We start from the raw sequence: 22,236 nt of genomic DNA, 5'->3' as shown, positions 1-22,236 counted from the left end.
GATATCTGGGAAATCTAAAGAACACATGAAAACATACAAAGGATTACCTAAAATAAGGGTATGGCTTATAAAAGGCCTATGTTCTAAGTTACTTGATACACTGCTAAGTCAATAACAAAGTCATATTTTTGGTATGCTATCGACCTGACAGGGAATTCTCTAAAGCTCCCAGTGCAAAACCCATCAGGTGCCAGTTATAGAAGCTACATAAAATCTCAGTCAGGTTTCTTACCTATAGCTAACATCCCCCTAAGAAGTATCATATGGAGGTGAAGAGTAGTTGGAATAACCAACCCAATTGCAAAAAAAACATTTGCTACATGAAAAACTAGATGATGTATTTCTCTCCAGTTTTCACAGGTGGTCTCATTGGAAGGCACAGGTATAATACTTTCTAACTTAGATGTAAAACCTATCGCAGGTGATTCTGCCAATGGGCTGGACTCAGTATAATTCATCTTGAAAATTCCTGTAAAAACAAACAAAAGGACAATCATAAAAATGGTGACTGTATGTATCACCCCATAGGTGTTATACCAAAATTATTTCTGTGGACCAAATGTTGGTAAATAGATTTCTCTGGTGTTTGTGAATTGGACAGATCCAGGTCCCAATCCAAGCTCTGTTACATACTGAATCCTTATCTGTCAAATGATGATGATAATTCCTCATCTGACTTTATGATTAACATTTGACTTTACCATAAGTGAAATAAAATACATAAAATATTTAGCATGGTGCACAACTATTTTCTGATATCCTATCTAATAAAGAAGGAATATGCAAATTGACCATCATGTCATCACAAAGATGATGGCACCCATAGCCACAAGATGGCAGTGCCCAGTCCCCTCAGCCCCGCCGGGGGGGGGGGGGGGGGGGAGGCACGGTAGCAGGCACGCAGTGCGGCCGGACCTGCCTGAGGATGGGTCTGGCCGCTCCTTGTGCCTGCCACCAGAGTCCCACAGTCCTGTCAGCCCAGCCGGTGCGGCCAGACCTGCCCTCAGCCCCCCAGCCGCCCAGGGTCGCCCGGGTCTCAGGTAACCAGGGCCGGGCGAGGCTTGCACTGCTGGCAGTGGCAGCAGCAGAGGTGTGATGGAGCGTCGCCTTCTCCTGATCGCTGGGTCGCTTCCCGGACTGTGAGAGGGGGCAGGCCGGGCAGAGGGACCCCCGACTCCAGTGCATTAATTTCCATGCGCTGGGCCTCTAGTTTATCCTATCTAATAAAAGAGTAATATGTAAACTAACCATCACTCTGCGACAAAGATGGCGGTGCCCATAGTGGCCGGGGCGGGATGCTGGTGACGGTGCCCTGGCAACACTAGCCCAGTGTCTGCGACCCGGCTCCATGGAGGGAGGGGAGGGGCCCCGGCCAAACAGAGGGAGGGGACGCACCTCGGGCTGCGGTGAGGGACGCTGGTGTTGTTGCAGGCCAGGCTGAAGGACCCCCCTCCCCCCCTGTGCATGAATTTCATGTACCGGGCCTCTAGTATATATATGTATCTGTAATATACATATCTGTATATACACATACACGGTGGTAAAGGAGAGAGGGATGGTGGAATTAGCTAGTCTGAAAGATAATCACCAATGTGCACACACTACAGCAATTACAAAGTTATTTAGTATAGTCTTCCATAACATTTCTAATAGTGACACTAAATCTAAAAACAGGAACAATAACTGGAATAACTTATTTTTTTAATACTTTGAAAAAACTAATACCCTCATTTTTAAGTATGAAGGCTTAGGATATTTAGAAGGCTCTATTTTTATATTGTGAAATAATTGTATTTTATATATATATATATATATATATATATATACATTCTACGTTATCATATATGTACATAATGAATACACTACTATAATCATTTATGTATACACAGAAAGATATAACATTTACTCCATCTTTTAGTGTCTAATTTAAATCTCTATTTTCTTTCCCATAAAAATCCTAGTTGGTTGCATCTCACAAATTGAAAAGTAGCAAACTTCCATTTTACTTATATGTAGGACATGAATATACATTAAACTATTTAATATTAAAATCTGTGGTGAATACATTTCAAAGAATAAGTATTTTACACAAAGTGGCACTACTTTTTGACCATATTACCTGTCCTCCATCTCTGATATTTAAACAGTCTTTCTATTATTAATTATACAAATTGGTCCCTGACAAAAACTATGTAGATTTACAGAATAGGTGAATTATTCTGTTTCAAGAAAAGAATTCCAAATGGGAACTGAAAATACCTTCAATTTAAAATATGTATTCTTTCCAAATAAGGTCATGCAATTAACCATATTTTTCCATTCATTTTGTTTCATCATACTAAAGTAAAGGTTTTAGGTGGGAAAATAATTGGTACAGGTTGGGCATTTTGAAAATATGTTATTAGACAAATGTATAAGAATTCCACATCTCTTAAGATGATTAAAGAACATACACACAAACTTAAAAATTGTGAGTGAAATGATCAAGTCATTTAAAGATCTCTTCACATAATTCTGAAATAGCTCATAAATACAAGAGAAATAGTTGACTTAGTATTGATTTTCTGCAAAAAGAAAAGAAATGACAAAAATTCAACTACTTTCCAAATGTTGGAATCAATAAAAATAGAAGCCTATTAGGATAGGGGACATCATTATTTTAGTAACTCTACCTACACAAAGTTTGCTTTCATTGGGAATCAAATCAGAATTAACCTCATAATTTCTGCAGGAGGGAGAGTGATTCACTCATAAACTACTGTCTATGTCAGCTTATGTGTTAGCATTACGTAAGCTAACAACAACTACCATTTCTATTGTACCTTAGAAGGTGCTCTCACTCCCTTTGTCCTATTTGTTCTTCTAACTACCCTATGTTCTCCATGAGGCAGAGTCAATGACATATTCATCTATGTAGAGAATGCCAGAGGTGAACGCCATACGGAAGGGACACAAACAATGAGGAACACAGTTAGAAATCACTTTTCAGTCTCCCCAACCTCAGCAGTAAAGATGGGAGAATGGCTACCCTTCCTGAGGTTGAGAATCAGAGTCCTTGAACAGAGGCAGCTGGACTAGAGGTCTCAAACCTCTTCAAATTAAGTGGCCTGTGCCTCTAATACACATTTATATGGTAAGTTAATTAATACACCCCCCCCCACACACACATACATTCACCTGATTATACTTGTATTACCAACTAATTCACTGCAGTACAAAAAGTACCAATTTTCGGTCCAAGAGAAATGATAGGAAAACTACAATCTACTGACCAAAGAACCAGGGAGATAATAATATAAATTTTTTAAAGTTGAGATCATCTTATAACATATTTTGATGCACTACACCTTATTAGAGATATATATACACAGTTCATACCTTTAAGTTTCTATATGTATTTATTATATTGTATGATATTAACATTATACATTATAAATAATTTTACTTGTATATTTATTGTCTACTATTTGTCTATATATATTTATCTGTATGTCTATTCTGAAATGTCTATTACCTATTGTCAATAAATATTGATAGGATCTTGCCGATTTCAGCTTCCTTTGATCTCTATTAGTGGATTTAAATGGTTTACACTGAACTATCCTAATACAGAGAATGAATGGGTCTGATGAGGCAGAGGAGTATGGTAAACTTTGATTCATTTTGATTAAATTAATAAAACTTCTTTCTTCTATTAGTTCTAGGAGTCCAATTCCTAAAATTACTGGTTCTAGAAAAGTCCTGTTTATCTACTGGTTTTCAAAAAGGTGTTTGCAAGCTAAATAGCTCAATGGTAAAACTAACCTTAACCCTTCACCAAACTACAAAAATAAAAGATCACAGCAATGAGCAAAAGTCGTGCTAGTATACTTATTCAAGTCACTCTGTAATTCCAACGGACCCTTTGCACATCTTCGGAATCCCAAGGGGCATTATGTCGCTAAGAGTCTTTCCACTCTTAAAAACAAGCAATTCCTGTGACTTGTGTGGCCAACAACCGGTTTCCCAAAGCCTGGTTAACGAGGGCACGGGGGTAGGGGGTAAGAGGGGTGGTAGAGGTGGCGAGGATCTCGGGTTCCCGAGCCATCTACGCTCCCCGGGGCCCCGACTCACCTGGTTCCTGAAAGAAGGGGTCGGTGTTCGCGGACCACGAGGGATGCGCCCTGAGCGCGTTGCTTCTCACACTCCCAGCTCCGGGCCGGCAGCGACACAGTGCACCGTCTCGGTGCAGGACCCGGCGGCCCTACAGGGGGCGAGGAGGAGCCGCCGTGGGTTCAGGGGCAGGGAACCCCGGGACCCCAGCGGGGTGAGCAGAGGCCGAGCTCCCCAAGGATCTGCCAGAGGCAGAGCGCGGGAACCGGCACCCGATGGGGCCCGAGCGCCCGAGAGGCTGGCGCTCCCAAACCCGAGTGGCGGCTTCGAGGGACCGGGAAGCCCCCGAGAGGGCGCGGCCCGCGAGGAGCAGGCGGGGCGCCGGGGCCCGCAAAGTTGCTCCCGGGGGAGCAGGGATCCAACTTTCGCTTCCCGATTTAGCCCGGGAGCGCGAGGCTGCAAATAGCCGGGCTCCGGGCGTCAGCGGCGCCTCGCTCCTTACCTGGCTCGTCCCTGGCACCGAGCCTGGGCGGCGCTGGCCAAAGTTTGGAGCAGCGAGCGGCGGGGCGCGGGGGACACCGGCGCGGCGGCTCGACGGGCGCCCAGACGCCGCAGCCTCGGAGGTTCGGCGGGTCCGGAGGCTCCTCGGCGCGCGTCGGGTCCCCGCGCCCGCAGCCGCTCGGACTAAAATAGGCAGCGGGCGGCGGCGGCCGGGGCTGGGGCCGCACCGCGCACGCGCCCGGCGCCCCACGGCGGGCGGAGCCCCCGCCCTCCACCCGGCTCCCCTCCCGGCTCCTCCAACTCGCGGCCGCGGCGGCACCGCCGTGGTCACTTTGAAACACCCGCTTCTTTCTGCCCCTGTTCCCTCTCGACCGCTCGATTCTGCCCTTGTTTGGTCATGAGCGTGGGTGCGGGCGGCATCTTGGACCGGCGGCGGCGTCGCTCATCCCCCCGGGATACCTCGAGCAGCAGAGTCCCGCAGGGAGAGAGGAGAGGAGGAGAAATGAGCACTAGAGCCTTCATTTCCCCTGCAAAGTCGAACGACCCCCGCGCCTAACTCCTGTCCGGGACAGTCGCCCGCTGCTCGGCACCTGCGGCGAGGGCCCCGGGGGGCGCGCTGGGCGCGTCTGAACCCGGCGGCGGAGGCTGGCGGTTTGGTTCACTTGGACTCAGGACACCGCCCTCGGGGACCGGCCAGGGGCCCGACCCAGCCAGCCCTGCTGCTGCGGGTGCCACGAGGGAGAGACTTTTGACGAGACCCACCCACTGTTTTGTTTTCAAAGGAGAGCATTTACCCGAAATTTGCATTCCCTTGGCGGGGCAGAGCCCTCTCTTGTTAGCGAAGCTCCACCGAATAGGCCACGTAAATTTGGTCGAGTTGGGACCTTAAATTGGAAAACAAGATGTGAAAGTACGCTCCAATCAACCTTTACTGTTTGTAGAGGACAGCTATGTGGGTAAGAAATGCAGGGCAAATGAATGAAAAGTTGGCATGAGGGGGAGGGGCTGGATGACTAAAGAGGAAGGTTAGATGGGCATCCACAGTTTCCTCCCAAGTGTCCCATTATGGGATAGAATTTGTGCCTATTATTAGCGTCTGGGGTCCCTCGTGGGTGCCAAACATGATCTAAATGTACAAAGCACTACAGTTACATTATAAAGTGAGTACCTCGGAGTGCCACGCCTCATCAGTGAAGGGGCAGTTCATCATTCTAGAATCAGATCATAGGTGGTAGTGCTGGACAGACCAGGTGTGAATCCTGCCTCTGCTACAGCCAACTGTGACCTTGGGGGAGTTACTTGGCTTTTCTGTGCCTCAGTTTCTTCTTCTGTACTATGGGGCTGCTAATGATGGCGATGATGATGATGATGATTGCACTTGTACCTCCTAGGATTGTTTTGAGAACTAAATGATTATATATATGTATATACACATATGGCTTAGAGTGGTATGTGGTACATAGTTCAATGTACGTGAATATGTTATACTTATAAAATTCCTTCTCTAACATGTTTGAAATTTGCTATAACTATATAAGATTAATTTTCAAGGCTACTTCTTCAGTCTGTTTCTTTCTAGATGCTCTGCCAGCCGTTTTAGTTGCTACCAATAGACACACTGTAGGATGTGGATGTAATAACAAATGTGCCCAAAGATTTTGCAGGGATATTCATTGGAGGGTGACATACAGTGAGTACTGGAAACAACCTAAATTCTAACCGCAGGGGACGAAGTAAATTATAGGACATCCAAGCAATCTTGTTATAAGCAGCCATTTAAAATAATTTATAGTAAGATAATAAAGGCATAATAATGTCTATTAATTAGGTAGGAGATGGGTCAGCAAACTATGGCCCTAAAACCCAGCCTACTGCCCATATTTGTACAAACTCTGAGCTAAAAGTGTTTACATTTTTTAATGGTTGAAAAAATCAAAAGACGAATAATGTTTCATGACAAGTGAAAATTATATGAAATTCAAATTCAGTGACCGTAAAGTTTAATTGGAACCAGCCACCTCATTCATTTATAGCTGCTTTTGTCCTACAAAGGCATCATTGAGGGGTTGCAACAGAGACCATATGACCCTACAAAGCCTTAAATATTTATTTGACCCTTCACTGAACAATTTTATTGACCCTGATATAGACTGCAGGCACTGTTATAAGTGATTAAGGTCTATTAAGCCATTGAATCTTCACAATGGGCCCTATGAAGAAGCAGTTACTGTTTTGATCTCCATTTTATAGATGGGAAACTGAAATAACAGAGAGGTTGAGTAGCCTGCTCAGGATTACACAGCTGAGCCAGGGTGTGAACCAGACAGCCTAGTTTCAAAGCTTGGACTCTCCTTCACTACACAGTTTCTGCCACCTTCTAACTCTAGCTATATACTGTCTCCCATGGAAAGATGTTAAACAGAAAAAGTAAGTGACAAGGGTGTGTAGAATATTACAAACCACCCAGGATGGAAAGATTCTCAGCACTATTTGAAAACGAATATGATGCAAGGAGGTAACTTGCACAGAAGGATAGAATGAAAAGGACAAAATGTAGGGCAGCCTGTCTTCTCTGCATAACTCTGGCTAGCACATCTTAGATGGACACAAACAGTTCTTTCTGCCTTTATTTCTTGATGGGGCATCCTAGTGTGCTTTTACGATTTGGGCAAAAAAATGATGAGATTTCAGAATTCAGATAGAATAAATTTTGTGAGAATAAAACAAGATTTGAGGCCCCGGGCAGGGGATGGGGGAGTGGGGGGGGTGGGTCATTGACTTTAAAAGTATGTAGCATTATCTTTCTTATCTATATCTGCCCCTGGTTTCTGTCAGTGTAGACTTTCTTTCAACTGTTACTCCTAATTGCATGGAGACAATAGCTTCTTCTGATAGGGTCTCATGGCAGATAGTTCTGATAAAACATGGATTATTAACCAATGATTTAACTAGATTATTTCTGTACTAAATTCCTCTCCATAAATGTTATATTACTGTTTTCACTGACCAGTTTGACAGCTAACCTCATTGACTATTCAATTTTTTTCCTTTTAAAAAATAATATATTTTGTTTTGTTAGAGCAGTTTCAGGTTTGCAGATTATTAAGCAGTTAGTGTAGAACATTCCCTCTCTCCCCTGCTTACAGTTTCCCTTTGCATTAGTGTGATGCATTTGTCACATTGTTGAACAAATATTTAATGGATTATTATGAACAAGAGTTTACATTAGGGTTTATCTTTGTGTTGTACAGTCCTATGGGTTTTGCCAAATATATAATGTCATATATCCACCTATGACATAATAAGAAATATGTATTTGGTCTCTTTTCTCAGTTCCTGACACAGAGCTCCTAAAACCCTTGTAATTTCCTGAGAGATAGGGTTGATAAGAACATCTTTTATTCTAATATTTAGTCATTGACCTCCCAGTTCCTGACACAGCCTCCTAAATCTTCGTAATTGTCTGAGTGATAGGGGTGATAAGAGCATCTTGCATAGAGCTCCTAAATCCCTTGGAATTGCTGCGTGATGGGAGTGCCTTTTGTTCTAATGGCAGGACTCTAGGTGGGCTCCAGGATAGCTTCAGGATGGGTCCTGGCCACCAGAAAGACCAAGCTGTGACTACAAGGTTGGAACTCTCAGCCCCATGCTCTGTCCTCTGGAGAGGGGGGAGGGGCTGGACACTGAGTTAATAATTGATCATAAGTCTGTGAAAAAGCTTCCACAAAAATCCCTAAACCAGGGATCCTCAAACTTTTTAAACAGGGGGCCAGTTCACTGTCCCTCAGACCGTTGGAGGGCCGGACTATAGTTTAAAAAAAAACTATGAACAAATTCCTATGCACACTGCACATACCTTATTTTGAAGTAAAAAAACGGGAACAAATACAATATTTGTATTTGCATGTGGCCCGCGGGCCGTAGTTTGAGGACCCCTGCCCTAAACTAAGGGGTTCAGAGAGCTTCCGAGTTGTTAACACAAATAAGTGCTGGGAGGGTGGTGCACCCCAACTCCACAGGGACAAAGCTGCTGCACTCAGGAACCTCTGGACCTTGCACTATGTACCTCTTCATCTGGCTGTTCATTTGTATCCTTTATTATTTCCTTTACTAGAGGCCCAATGCATGAAAATTTGTGCAAGAGTAGGCCTTCCTTCCCCCAGCTACTGGCACTGGCTTCCCTCCAGCATCCGGGACAAGGGCTACTTCCCTCCTACAGCCGCTGGCAGGCACCCGGTACCGGGGCTCCCCTCCTCTAGCCGCCCGCAGGCATCCAGGACCCGGGCTGGCTTCTCTCCAGCCCCGGCTTCGTCAGGAAGGACATCCAGAATGACATCCAGAAGATGTCCAGTCTAATTAGCATATTACCCTTTTATTATTATAGATAATTAGAGGCCCGGTGCACAAAAATTTGTGCACTCAGGCAGGGGGGTGTCCCTCAGCCCGGCCTGCGCCCATTCACAGTCCAGGACCCCTTGGGGGATGTCCACCTGTCGACTTAGGCCCACTCCCTGGGGGATCAGGCCTAAGCTTGCAGTCAGACATCCTTCTGGCAGCCAGGGAGCCCTCGGGGGATGTCCGGCTAAAGGCTTAGGCCCCCAAGGGATCAGGTCTAAACAATTAGTTGGACATTCTTAGTGCTGCCACGAAGGTGGGAGAGGCTCCTGCCACCACCACTGCGCTGGCCAGCCATGAGCCAGCTTCTGGCTGAGTGGCATTCCCCGTATGGAAGTGCACTGACCACCAGGGGGCAGCTCCTGCATTGAGCGTCTGCCCCCTGGTGGCCAGTGCGCATCATAGCAACCGGTCATTCTGCCGTTCAGTCAATGTGCATATTAGCCTTTTATTATTATTATATAGGATGTCCCTATTTCCCCCCTTTTGCCCCCTCTACCCAGCTCTTGCCCCCCACTTCTCTCTGGCCATCACCATACTGTTGTCTGTGTCCATGGGTTGTGCATATATTTTCTTTGGCTAATCCCTTCTTTAAATTCACTTCTTTAAATTTTTATTTTCAGATAAGTGCTTATAACTGCACTATTTGATATTTTCTATTATATCATTTAGAATTAAGATATTTTTTAATTGAACCCTTGTAAATTTTAGCACAATTTAATAAATTATGCTAGAAGCAATTAGGAGATCTTTCATGTAATGCAGATACATTTCAATTAATATTTTATTAATTTTTAATTTTTTAATATTTTTAAGATTCGTGCAATAGGCCTTCTTTCCCCTGGCTTCCAGCACCAGTTTTCCTCTGGCACCCGCGACCCAGACCTTCACTCTGGCCACCGCCTTCCATCTTCGCTCTGGACACAGTCTTTGCTGCAGCTGGAGCCTTCAGTCTTTGCTCCTCGCTCCAGCGGGAGTCTTCAGCCTCTGGCCAGAGCTGCTCCTGTAGCTCCTTCCGCCCCCCACCCTCCCCCTCATAGCTTGATCGCTGCTTCACCTGCAGACCTCCCCGAGGGGCTCCTGGGTCCCGGGGTGCCACCTTGCCTGCGGCCCGGCTTTCTGATCGCACTCAGGATCATGGGCCACAGGCAAGGCGGCTCCTGGGTCCTGAAGGGCCACCTTGCCTGTGGCCCGGCTTTCCGGCGGCTCCTGGGGACGCACACGGGGGCCTGGATGGCGGCTCCTGGTGTCCCACCCTGCCTGCAGTATGCAAATTAGATGCCATCTTTGTTGGTGGTTAATTTGCATATTGCGCTGATTAGCCAATGGGAGGCGTAGCAAAGGTATGGTCAATTACCATGTTTGTCTATTATTAGATAGGATAAGTGTTTCCCTGAGTTCTCTGAGTCATTACAGCACATTATCAAATCTGAGGACAAGGTCATGGGAACCCTATTTTACAGCCAAGTTAGACATAAGTGTGAGCCTGTGGACCTACTACTTGTGATTGGCATCTGAAATGGGGAGCAGGCTTGTGGAACTGAGTCCTTAGCCTGTGGGATCTGCACTAACTCTGGGTGGTATTGTCAGAATTGAATGGTGGGACACCCGTTTGGTGTCTGGAGAGATGGAGAGTTGGTTGGTGTGGGGAAAACACACATTTGATGTCTGAAGTATTGTGAGTAGAGGAAACAGTTTTCCTTTGGTAATGCCATGTAGCCACCATTACAGTATCATACCCAATAGTTTCACTGCCCTAAAAATCCCCTGTGCTTCACCTACTCATCCCTCTCCTTCCTCCTCTCCCTAACCCAGCCGTGGGCAAACTATGGCCCGCGGGCCGGATCCGGCCTGTTTGAAATGAATAAAACTAAAAACAAAAAAGACCGTACCCTTTTATGTAATGATGTTTACTTTGAATTTATATTAGTTCACACAAACACTCCATCCATGCTTTTGTTCCGGCCCTCTGGTCCAGTTTAAGAACCCATTGTGGCCCTCGAGTCAAAAAGTTTGCCCACCCCTGCCCTAACCCCTGGTAACTACTGCTTTTATTTATTTATTTTTACTATATCAATAGTTTTATCTTCTCCAAAACCCCACAAAGTTGGCATCATATAGAATACTGTCTTTTCAGACTGGCTTTTTCAGTAAGCAATATACATTTAAGGGTACTCCATTCTCTGTGTGTCTTGATAGCTCATAATATGTCATTGTATGAATGTACCACAGTTTGTTTACCCATTCACCATTTTTAAAGAACTTATTGGTTTCTTCCAGATTTGGGCAATTATGAATAAAACCTCTATAAACATTTATGGTCAGGTTTTTGTGTGGACATGTTTTCAACTCATTTGAGTAAATACTAGAAAGTGCAATTGCTTGGTAGTATGGTCAAACTATGTTAGCTTCATAGGAAACAGCCAAACTGTCTTCCAAAGTGGCTGTACCGTTTTCCATTCCCACCAGCAATGAATAACAGTTCCTGTTGCTCCACATTCTTACTAGCATTTGCTATTATCACTTTTTTTTTTAATGTTAGCCTCTAATAGGTGACTTATGCTTTTTAAACTGACTCAGTTGGTTTGTTTGTTCCAAAAAATCAAGCAGGTTATTTACAGTTTGGCTAAATTAAAAACAGGGAACACCACCTCAAAGCACATCTCAATGTGCAATCTTTCATATTATTGTTGTATCCCAAGGCCCAGAGTCTAAAAAAAAAAAAAGGAATGCTTTAAAGAATGTCTAACTAGTTTTTAAAAATATGTTTGCGTTGATTTTTAGAAAGAGAGGAAGAGAAAGGGACAGGGATAGAAACATCGATGAAAGAGAAACATCGATTCGCTGCCTCCTGCATGCCCCCTCCAGGGGATCAAACTCTCAACTCAGGCATGAGCCCTGACTGGGAATCGAACCAGCAACTTCTTGATTCATAGGTGGACACTCAACTGCTGAGCCGTACCGTTGGGCATGTCTAACTAGTTTTAATACTAACTTCAGGGAGAAGTGCTTTTAAAAAGTTGTATTACATTTGATTCATGGAGCTCTTACCCAAATGGTTCATTCAACAACTCTTAAGAGAAACAAAACACAACTAAAAAGCTAGAAAGCAACCCAGAGTTTTGAGAGGACAGTGAATTATGAAGGCAATTGAAAGAATCCAGGCTTTAGAATTAGTATCTAGGTTTGAACCACAGTTTTACTTTTAATAAGCTCAGTGAGTTCAACTCATTTATCAAACTTTTCTGAGCCTCAATTACTTGTATGTTAAACTGAGAAAATAATTTGTAGTTGACAGGGTTATTTTGACCTTTAGCGACTATGTCATCTAAAATGCCTGGCACCCAGCTTTTGATAGCTTAATTGCACATCTGTTCTAGCCCCCTTATAGTGCCCTATTCATGGCATACAATCAATAAACATTGTCAGAACTTCAATCATCGGAATTCCCTAGTCTGATGAAATAGTTGAAATATTCTATGAACACATATAATAGCTAAGATGTAGTTTCATCTTCTATATATTTGCTTGTTTTAAATAGGTGGAATGTAATATACACAAGACTGTTGTTTCAAAGAAAATTTGTACATCATAAGACTTTGGCACATGCTAAAATTTCCCGTGGTTTGGGATTTCCCTGGAGTAGCCAGAAATGAGATATTGGCTTCAAAAGCAAACTCATGAAATATGCAATAGTATAGATTCTAGAAACCGACCACTTGGCAGAGCTAAGTTACAGTAATTCATCATTTTGGGGTTGGCAGAAATGTGTATATAGTGACTATAATGTCAAAAACTAATAGCCTGATATTCGCTCTGTCTATTCTCCCTCATACAGCTTTTCTTCTAAAACAGAAGATTGCATTTGTGAATTGTTTTAAATACTGACAGTAACAAATGAAGGCCATAGGTGAAGCATTTAATAAACTTTCCTAGTTTTTTAGGAAGCTATTTGAAAGGGAAGAAATTTACTGTAAGTAACTATGTACAGTAGAATCTCTTTCTTAAGTGTCAAAAGAGGATCAGAGAAGCAGCTCTGAATTCACGATCAATCCCAAAGAAGCTGCAGAGCTGGAGGCAGGTTGGATCCACAAAACAAAATTGGATCCTGGGTCCAGGCAGGTCCCCCTGGAATAGCAGGTTCAAAAGTCTGGCACCAACCACTGTGACAACCTAGCTTGTGCTTTGTTCTTTCCATTTCTAGAAACTCACAGACCCTTGAAGCCTGTCTTTGAACCCCAAGATAAGCACCTCTACTCTTAGAGGCGAGAAATGCAACAACCCCGAGGATGGTACCTTTAAAGGTATGGTTTTCTAAGTGTGTAAATAACTTATTTATATGAAATATTTGGTGGTTAGAAAGAAGTTGTTAATGATAAAAAAGGAACTTTTGGCAATTCTTAACATATAATCTGATGATTTAAATAAGATTTTGATTGAAAGTGAAGCCATGGGCCTGACCCATATGGCTCAGCGGTTGAGTGTCGATCCAGGAATCAAGAGGTCACTGGTTGATTCCCAGTCTGGGCACATGTCCCGGTTGTGGGCTTGATCTGCACCCAGTAGGGGGAGTGCAGGAGGCAGCTGATCAATGATTCTCTCTCATCATTGATGTTTCCATCTCCCTCTCCCTTCCTCTCTCTGTAAAAATCAATTTTAAAAAAATTTAAAAAACAAAGAAAGTGAAGCCATGGAATGACTTTTACTCTATATCTGGACAAAGCAGAATTTTCTATCACAGAGTTTTCACTGAGCAATATCATTCTCTCATGTAATTAATTCTCAAAAAGGGGTGGTTTTGGAGGCAAATGTGAAGCCTGATAATAGCCAGCCTGGTAATTAACATCGGCTAGAAACAAAAACCCAAAGCAACACACTATAAAGATGGAATAATAAAAAGAAGTTGGGAATAATGAGGCTGCCATCCAGCATTAATTGATGTTAAAAAGCACTCAGAGTTCCCAGGAGAAAAGAATTATTTAAATGCAAATTTTTATTATTAACATTACTTAAATTGTTGTAATGAGTTTATGAAAATAAGACACCTTGCTAGTTTCATGCATACATAAAACCTAATAAAATTTATGAGCCACATACCAGCAGTGTTATCTTTTGGCATAAAAAGTGGTAAACAAGAGGAAACATTTTTTTTTTTAGTCCAAGATCAAATATATTTGGAACAATTTAAAACCACACAAAATGATTATGATGATATTGGGTTTGAAAACTACAGAAACCCTCACATACTTTCATGGGAGACAAAAAGGTCGTATTTTGAAAAGATGTGGATTTTATAGTCATTGAGTCTCTTTAGAGCCTGGGAAGAATGGAAGTACCTTGGGGTAGCACATTTTCTGACAGAACACCATGTTGGTTTGCATGCCATATACAAAACGATTCCTTGCAGTTTTACTGCATACTACAACTTAGGGATTTCTTAATATTTTTTTACACCCACTACACCGCTTTAAGTTATCCGAAGAGAAGTGTAATGAATATATTATAAGCTTAGAAAATGGCATCTAAAAGCAACAGAGTGTTCCAATGTGAGTCAAGAAGTCTTGCAGATGATCCCGCATGACTGCTTAATGAATAAATAAAGCTTCTAATACTTAGGAAATTGATGTCAGGTGGGAAAAATTCTAGGAGAGAATATTACTATTAATGGCCATTATAAGATGCCATACGATGAAATCATTAACAATGCTTTGGCATTTATTACTGACATTATTAATGACTTAACTTGTTGGCATGGGTTTTAAAGTGATATTACAGAAATATCATTCCCCAGAGCAGTAAATTTCTATCTGTATTATGGCATTTGTCACTTGCTACCTTTTATATGTTTATGTACAAGTCTTAGTTCTCCCTGTAGGCCATAATTTTTTGGAGGGTAGAAAGTGTGTTCAATTTATCTTTGATATATCCTTGGTACCCAGCATGTGATTCACATATACTTGGAGCTCAGTAAATATTAGTGGATGGAATAATCGAGTGCATTTGTTTTCAAGTATAATTCTCAAATAGAAGAAATAGTAAATATTTTTTTAAAATTGTGTTTTACATCTTAAATGATCATGCATGGGGAAAATAACAGAAGAAATATATACCAACATGTTAATAGAAATTGTGCTAGAATAGTGGAACTCATCATTTTTTTCCCTACTCCAACTTGTTTATAATATGGTTATATTATCTAATAGAAGGAATAAATAACAACAAAATGACACTTAATATTCTACTAGATTAAAAATCACTTTATTAGAATTATGGTGACCGCTCTACCATAATAGTGACACCCTACTCCCCTCACACTCCCCAGTACCACCTGCCTCTCCTTCCCCTTCCTGTCTAGCTGATTGATAATGGAACAGAAAAAAGATGGAAAAAATAAAATTGGAAGGAGTGGGAGGTGGTGATGGTTTAACCCTGAGTGCATTGATTCATCATTTAGAAACACTGAGTGGTCTGATGGGTGGGCAATGCTGGGTCAGGATGCACTGTGGGGCAGAGTGGGCAAAGGCGGGACCAGCCACACTAGGGCCATCGGCTCAGATGCCCAGAGACCAAGTAGTCAAGCAGCATTGCAGTGGATCCAGGGTCGACTTAGAGGTCAGAGAGAGATCAACACATGTCTGCTACTCCGCCATGCATCCCCAGAGCAAGGAGAGAAACACAGGAAGACTCAGGGGTTCATTTTAAATGCTGTTTAAAATGGAAAGAAATCACTTTTAAGTTATAGGATCTCACGTATTTTCTGTTGTTATGGGGCAGAGAGTGTGAAAGCAGGATGAGATCAATGACCGGTTAAAGAAAAGTGTGGGTAGCAGGTGTCTGATCAATATCTTCTCAATTTATACCAGCTGCCTATTTTATTCATTTTTAAAAATAATCTAACCAACAATTGCTATATACCAGGCACTAGACCAGGGGCGATTTTTGCACAGAAAAATATAATAGAAGTGTGGAGACTGGCTTTAAATGAGGTCAGAAGAGCTCCCAAGCCATACATTTTTTGAGAAAAATGAAATACAAAGATCAGTCTAAACTAAATCAGCTTGCAGATTTTCAGCTCAAAGAATGACCTTGGAACCTGAAAACTAATAACTGTGCATTCTGAACAAGTGCTGTTCAAACTCACTTCAGTAATATCAGGAAGAAAAATGTAGTTTTGGAAATCATTTAAAGAAATAATAGTCCTGCGTCATGCAGAAAAAATGACATTATTACAGGTCTTACATTTTATTTCATGGTAAAACTGCTGATGGCATTGCATCATTGAAGTCAAATTGGGAGGAGGATTCAGTGTTAAAATTCAGATGCAGATTTAAGAACAGATGCAATTACTTTTCTTTTTACTCAAGAAATATTTACAAAGCAGCTACTTTTCCAAAGGGCGAATAAGATGTAGACCAGTGGGGGAAATATTTTTCTCAGAAAAATAGATACTGTGCTGATGCATTGACTAAACTTTTATCTCAGCTGAATCAATTTATATCCCACAGTAATACCCTGTCTTCAGAAACCCCTGCTTCTATCACATTAAAAATATGTCTATCTTGGAGATCTTACTGGCTGCTATTTGAAAAGCTCCAGCTTACGAAGTTCTACTGTACATAAAATTTTATTCTGTCCTAAAAGAGAGAGATAAACAGCACTACAAGGGGTACTGAATTAATTTCCCTATCAGTTCGGGAGGTGCCACCTGACGCTTGGTGACCCCAGATACAGTAAAATTCCTGGGACAGTCTCAAATGAGCCATGGGAATATCTGAAAGGAAACGGGACAGACCCAACATTTGAAGACCTTATTTAAACTGCTTCACGAAGCTTGGACGTGCTCTTTCATGATATAAGTTTATAACCATTTTTAATAGCTACATTGAACTTCACTCGTAAACCACATTTGAGCTCAGGCTAGTTGCTGAGGAAGGAAGTTTCATTTTTTGAACCCATACGGTCATCAACAAATCCAGCAGATGTGCAACTAGCATTTTGCTTTGATCTTTCTTTCATTTCAAATTGGGGACATTTTAGTCCTCTTCAAGTCACGGAGGAACACCATGGTCAGTGTAGCGTGAAAAATGCAAGGACACTGATTTGGAAGAACTGGCTTAGGTGGAGTGTCACCATTTACTATGATTCAGACTCTCTAATCTTTATCCATAAAATGGAATCCTTCCAAGGAACAAGTAAATGAAATCATGTGTAGGCACATACTTTGTAAACTATAAAGTATTAAATAGATGTAAGATATTGTCTTGTAATTACATAACTTGGGAGATAATTTTATGTTTCATAAGAATAGTTATCTCATGTTAGATGATAAGATATTTGGCATTATAGTAAGTGGAGCTAAAATCCTACTATAAAATTATGTAAAAACATTTATAAAATTATGACATTTTTGGAATCCTATAAATAAAATAAAATTACATTTATTAAGATCATCAGAGTTTGAATTAAATTAGAGTAAAGGTGCTAAGTGAAATGAGCCAGTCGGGGAAAGACAAATACCATATGGCTTCATTTATATATGGAATCTAATGAACTAACAAACAAAATAGGAACAGACACACAGATTCAAAGAACAGACTGACAGCTGTCAGAGGGGAAGGGAGTTGAGGAGCTGGGTGAAAAAGGTGAAGGGATTAAGCAAAGAAGAAAAATCTCATAGACACAGACAGCACTATGGTGATTACCAGAGGGAAAGCGGGGTGGGGGAGGCAGAGTAGGGTAAAAGGGGGGTAAATGGTAATGGAAGGAGACTTGACTTGGGGTGGTGAACACACAATACAATATACAGATGATGTATTTATAGAATTGTACACCTGAAACCTATATAATTTTATTAACCAATGTCAGTCCAATAAATTCAGTGAAAAAATAATAAAAATAAAAGAAATTGAGTAACAAGAAAAAATATAGTTCAAGATATAAACATTCAGTTCTTAAGGAGAAAAGGAAAGTTCCCTGTCAATCTTTAATAGCTAGCAGTTTTAAAAACTACTCAAATTTAGCATAATAATAAAACTCCAAATTATGTTCAAATCATGCTGATATTATATGCAAATGTACAACCCAGCATTAAATGATGGTAATATTCATGGTGAGATAACTAAGAGCTAAAACAATTATTATTTCAATCTTGCCACATCTTTTCATTATTGTAAGATTTTTGGTCTTGAAGTAACAAAGTTCTATAAAATTAAACCTGTATTTTATTATAATTGGTCAATACAATTTTGATATTTATGTGTATCTTTTATTGATATGTGTTAAATTTTAGTAGAATGAAGAAAAATAATGGAATTAATTGGGCCCATTAATTTCTCTAGTTTGTGTAAAAACTGTCTTTTACTAAGAAAATTTTAATTTGGGACCACCATTTTTGAAGGTTAATTTCTTCTATAATCATGTGCAATGTAATGGAACATGAAACCCAGTTAGAAAGTGCACTCCAATGCCACTTATGCCCTTGGTCAAACCAGGAATCTCGAGTACATAATGTTGTATAATGTGTTGCTCTAAAATAATCCTATATAATAAAAGCATAATATGCAAATCGACTGAACAGTGGAACGACTGGTGGGCAGGGGGCAGGGCCAGCGAGCAGGTGGTGCCTGGAGCCAAGGCGTGTGCCAGTGGGAAGAGGGAGTGGATGGCGATGGGGGGGGTGGGGGGTGGCGACCAGTGGCAGCAGTGGGGCAATGGGGGGCAGGGACGGCCGCTTTCCCACCAGCACTATCCCCTGATTGGCCCACTGGCCACCTCCCTCAGAAAGAGGCCAGACTGTGGCTTAGTGGGCCTAAGCCATCAGTCGGACATCCCCTGAGTGCTCCTGGACTGTGAGAGGGCATAGGCTGGGCTGAGGGGCCCTTCCCCGCTCCACTGCTCCCCCCACCCCGAGTGCATGAATTTTCATGCACTGGGCCTCTAGTATGAACTTCTGCCTGGTATGTTTTTTTTATGGCTTTTGACAATTTAGCTGAGGGATTTCACTTTGTAATGCTCTGCCAAGTCAATTCTGTACAGTGTAACAACATGACACCCACCCAGAGCTTACCCAGATGAGCAGAGAGCAAATGAATTTCCTTCTGCTCCTCTGTTGAAGAGAGAAAATTCCTCACCCCGTAATGTTCAGAGAGCATTATACTGTTTTTTTATGGTAGATTAATCACAGCACCATGTGTTCGTAGGAGTGTGGAGTCCAGGGCAAATCATGTGGCTCCCTCCTCAGGTTTAGACAAAGGTCAAATCAGGTTCAAAGGACCAGCCCCCTGTGGGGACGGGAAGCCTTCAAATATCCAGGTGAAGTAAAGAATGTGCAAGAAGCCCCTGGGAACTTGCCTATGGAGGTGTTTATGGGCTCTTTTTAAGCCACTTCTTTACCCCTCAGTCTACTTCTTAGTCTTTCCTGACCATGACATTTAGGGCAGAAAAGCACACAGCAATCACCCTAATTGCTTCAAGTCCTAGGGACAACTCTTGGCCAGGGTTGGCTTCATGGGCCTGTAACCTGTACAGTTGCAAAGAGCCTTGAGCTTACAAAAGCCTGCCGTTGGTTTAATGCTCTATGTCTTGGCCTTGAATCTTGATATCTTTTGAATAAGGTGCTCCATTTATTTATGCATAGACAGATCTTGTGTACAAAGCCATGAAGCATTTTTAAGGCAAGAAAACAACCAGTTCCTCATCTTATTGCATTTTTACCCGGAATAAATGAATCAAAGGAATTTAGTACTGGAAAAATTAGGCTGAGATGAAAATGAGCCCAATTTTTAATAGAAATGAAATTTTAAGTACACTGTGATGTTGCATTTGAGGGGTACTTTTCCAGGATATACGTATTTTTTTCTTTCCATCTGGGTTGATTATTTTGAGATAGTGAAATGTTATTTGCTAGACATTTCAAACCAAAGATGCGGAGTACATACATAGAGGTTATTTCAGGATTTTGATTTTTTTTTTGAGAAAACCTGGGTGCAAACAGATAATAGCATATCTGTTAATATGGAGGGATGGCGCCAGCCCCACACATAAGTGTGAAGGTTTCACATCATCTCTTTACCGCTCTTCCAGCATGCCTATATCCTGTCATGTTTGCCCTCCTCCCTCATCTTAAAAGTGGTTAGATTTCTGGAAAACTTGTATATAAAGTCTTCTCTGTCTGCCACATGAATTGAGCGAAAAACCTGCATCCCATTTCTGTGTGGCTTTGTTCTCAGTTGACTTTCATGGTTAGAAAGTGATCTGATAGTTAACCCCTGTTAAACTATTAGCTGGTACTAACTTAAGGTGTGGCTTCTACTTAGGGAGCTTTATTTTAATATTTAGTATCACAAAGTCTTAAAGACTCCAAGGCATGAATTCCCCCAGAGCCATTTCGAAGACCACTGACAAGCTAGCGAGGCCTTCAATTGCACCAGGCAGGCAGCTGCCCTTGATGGCCACGGTGTTCCGGAGACAGAAAACCCCTCCAATATTTCCTCTGTTCATGCCGAACTTGGGTAGCTCAGTAGCTAGTCCAGACTACTGAGTTAGCCCTTGTCACGTTGTATGACTTACGGCAGATGCTAACATACAGAAAAACTAATGTACTTTGCATAATCCCAGTACTTCCCCATTGTCCTTGCTGACTTCCTTCTTAGGTCACTGAGGAAACAGAAGGGATTATGACAGAACTTTTACAAGTTTCTACAACATCTCTCACTTGCCAGCAACTGTCTTCCCATGTATTCTGCCTTCTCTCCTTACTAATGATTAATTGTCCATGTTCCTGTTTAAGGCCACGGGGTCCCATCATCTCTCAACAATTCACCCCTTTCTTCTGAATCATTCCCATCAGCATACCTATATGCCATTGTTTCTCTTACCTTCAAAACAACAACAAAAACATTCTCTCTCTTGACCTTATTTCCTGTGCAGGCTGCTGTCCATTTCTATTTCTTTTCACATCAAAACTCCTTGAAAAACTTACTTATACTTGCTCTTCCAAACTCTTTCCTTTCATTTCCCCCAAACCTACTTCAGTCAAGTTTTTGTCCCCAATGATTCCACTAAAACTGCTCCCACAAGTTTACCAAAGACCTCCCTGCTGCTCCACCCAATGGTTTATCCCCAGACCTCATATCACTTGTCAGCCACACTTCAGACAGTCCATCACTCCCTTCTCCTTGAAACACTTCCTTCACTTGGCTTCCAGGACTCCACACTTCTAATTTTCTTCCTGCCTCACTGGCCTTCTCATGTTTTGCTGGCTTTCCCCCATCTTAATAACAGGGAACTCCAAGGAAAGGTCCTTGGACCATTTTTCTTCTGAATCTACACTCACTCCCTTGGCTATCTCATGGCTTCAAATATCATCTCTCTCTGAAATACTCCCAAACTTTTCTCTCTTGAACTGTAGACACATCTATTTACTTTAGGGTCTAGTTGGCATATCACACCATGACTTATTAGACCCCACCCAGTCACTCTTTGCCTTCTCTCCCTAGCACTGGTTCTGCTCTAGCCATGTTGGCCTTCCAGCTGCTCCTGCTCAGACCTGAAGGCCTTCTCAGGTGCTCCCCTCTCTGCCCAGATTGCTCTTTCCCCAGATATCTGCAGGGATTGTTCCTTTGCCTCTTCCAGGTTTTGTTCAAACATTACCTTCTCACTCAGGCCTTTCCTTGACCACCACCCTATTAAATTGCACTGTACTTTCCTATCCACCTTCCCCGATTTACCTTTCTCCATGGCACTCTCTTTCTAACTCCAGTTTTTTGTTTATTTTATTTTATTAATTTTATTATCTGTCTTCCACACCCAGAATGTAAGCTCTGTGAGGAATGGGACCTTTGTCAGTTACCTGATGTATTCCCACTGCCCAGGTCAGCACCTGGAGCCATGGTAGGTGCTCAATACACATTTATTAAATTTATGATGATATATCTTTCCCCCAAAGGACATGGCTTGCATGTGATTTTAAAAAAACAACTGTTTTCTAAAAATAGGGATTGGATTTGTGACTGAGGACCTGTCCTTTCTTAAGCTCTTCTTTATCAAGCCGGCTCCCTTATTTGTTTGGTCGGTGGAGCATTCACTATGAGTCCCTCAGGGTCCCATCAAACCACTCACACTTGCCCTTTCAGCTGAACGTATGAAATAAAAGTGCTGTGCAACATTTTTACTACTTGTTCATGGGTATTCTTTTTACTCAGTAATTATTATGCATTTTTGTTTTCCATGAAATGCCTCGTTTAAGAT

At 42.0% G+C, this 22,236-nt stretch overlaps 1 protein-coding gene and 1 long non-coding RNA gene across 2 annotated transcripts in view; one reads left to right on the top strand and one right to left on the bottom strand.

Moving 5' to 3' along the window:
- POPDC1 (popeye domain cAMP effector 1) overlaps positions 1-4,192 on the bottom strand; it is a 35,779-nt gene extending 31,587 nt beyond the window's left edge. Inside the window, exons 1-2 of the mRNA XM_070418007.1 lie at positions 4,114-4,192; positions 233-469 (exon numbers count right to left, since the gene is read on the bottom strand). Coding sequence (XP_070274108.1) covers positions 233-458 — 226 coding nt within the window. The 5' untranslated portion in view covers positions 459-469; positions 4,114-4,192. The remainder of the gene's footprint in view (positions 1-232; positions 470-4,113) is intronic.
- Positions 4,193-5,350: 1,158 nt separating this feature from the next.
- LOC139012301 (uncharacterized) overlaps positions 5,351-22,236 on the top strand; it is a 72,096-nt gene continuing 55,210 nt past the window's right edge. The window contains exons 1-2 of the long non-coding RNA XR_011471847.1: positions 5,351-5,549; positions 13,193-13,292. This is a non-coding gene — a long non-coding RNA (uncharacterized lncRNA). The remainder of the gene's footprint in view (positions 5,550-13,192; positions 13,293-22,236) is intronic.

Source organism: Myotis yumanensis, unplaced genomic scaffold (assembly GCF_028538775.1).
Source record: "Myotis yumanensis isolate MYYU_CA2020_CCGP unplaced genomic scaffold, mMyoYum1.0.hap1 SCAF_6, whole genome shotgun sequence".
In the NCBI taxonomy this organism is placed as follows: domain Eukaryota; kingdom Metazoa; phylum Chordata; class Mammalia; order Chiroptera; family Vespertilionidae; genus Myotis; species Myotis yumanensis.
The sequence above is the reverse complement of the archived record's forward strand: the minus strand, read 5'-3'. Positions and strand labels throughout refer to the sequence as shown.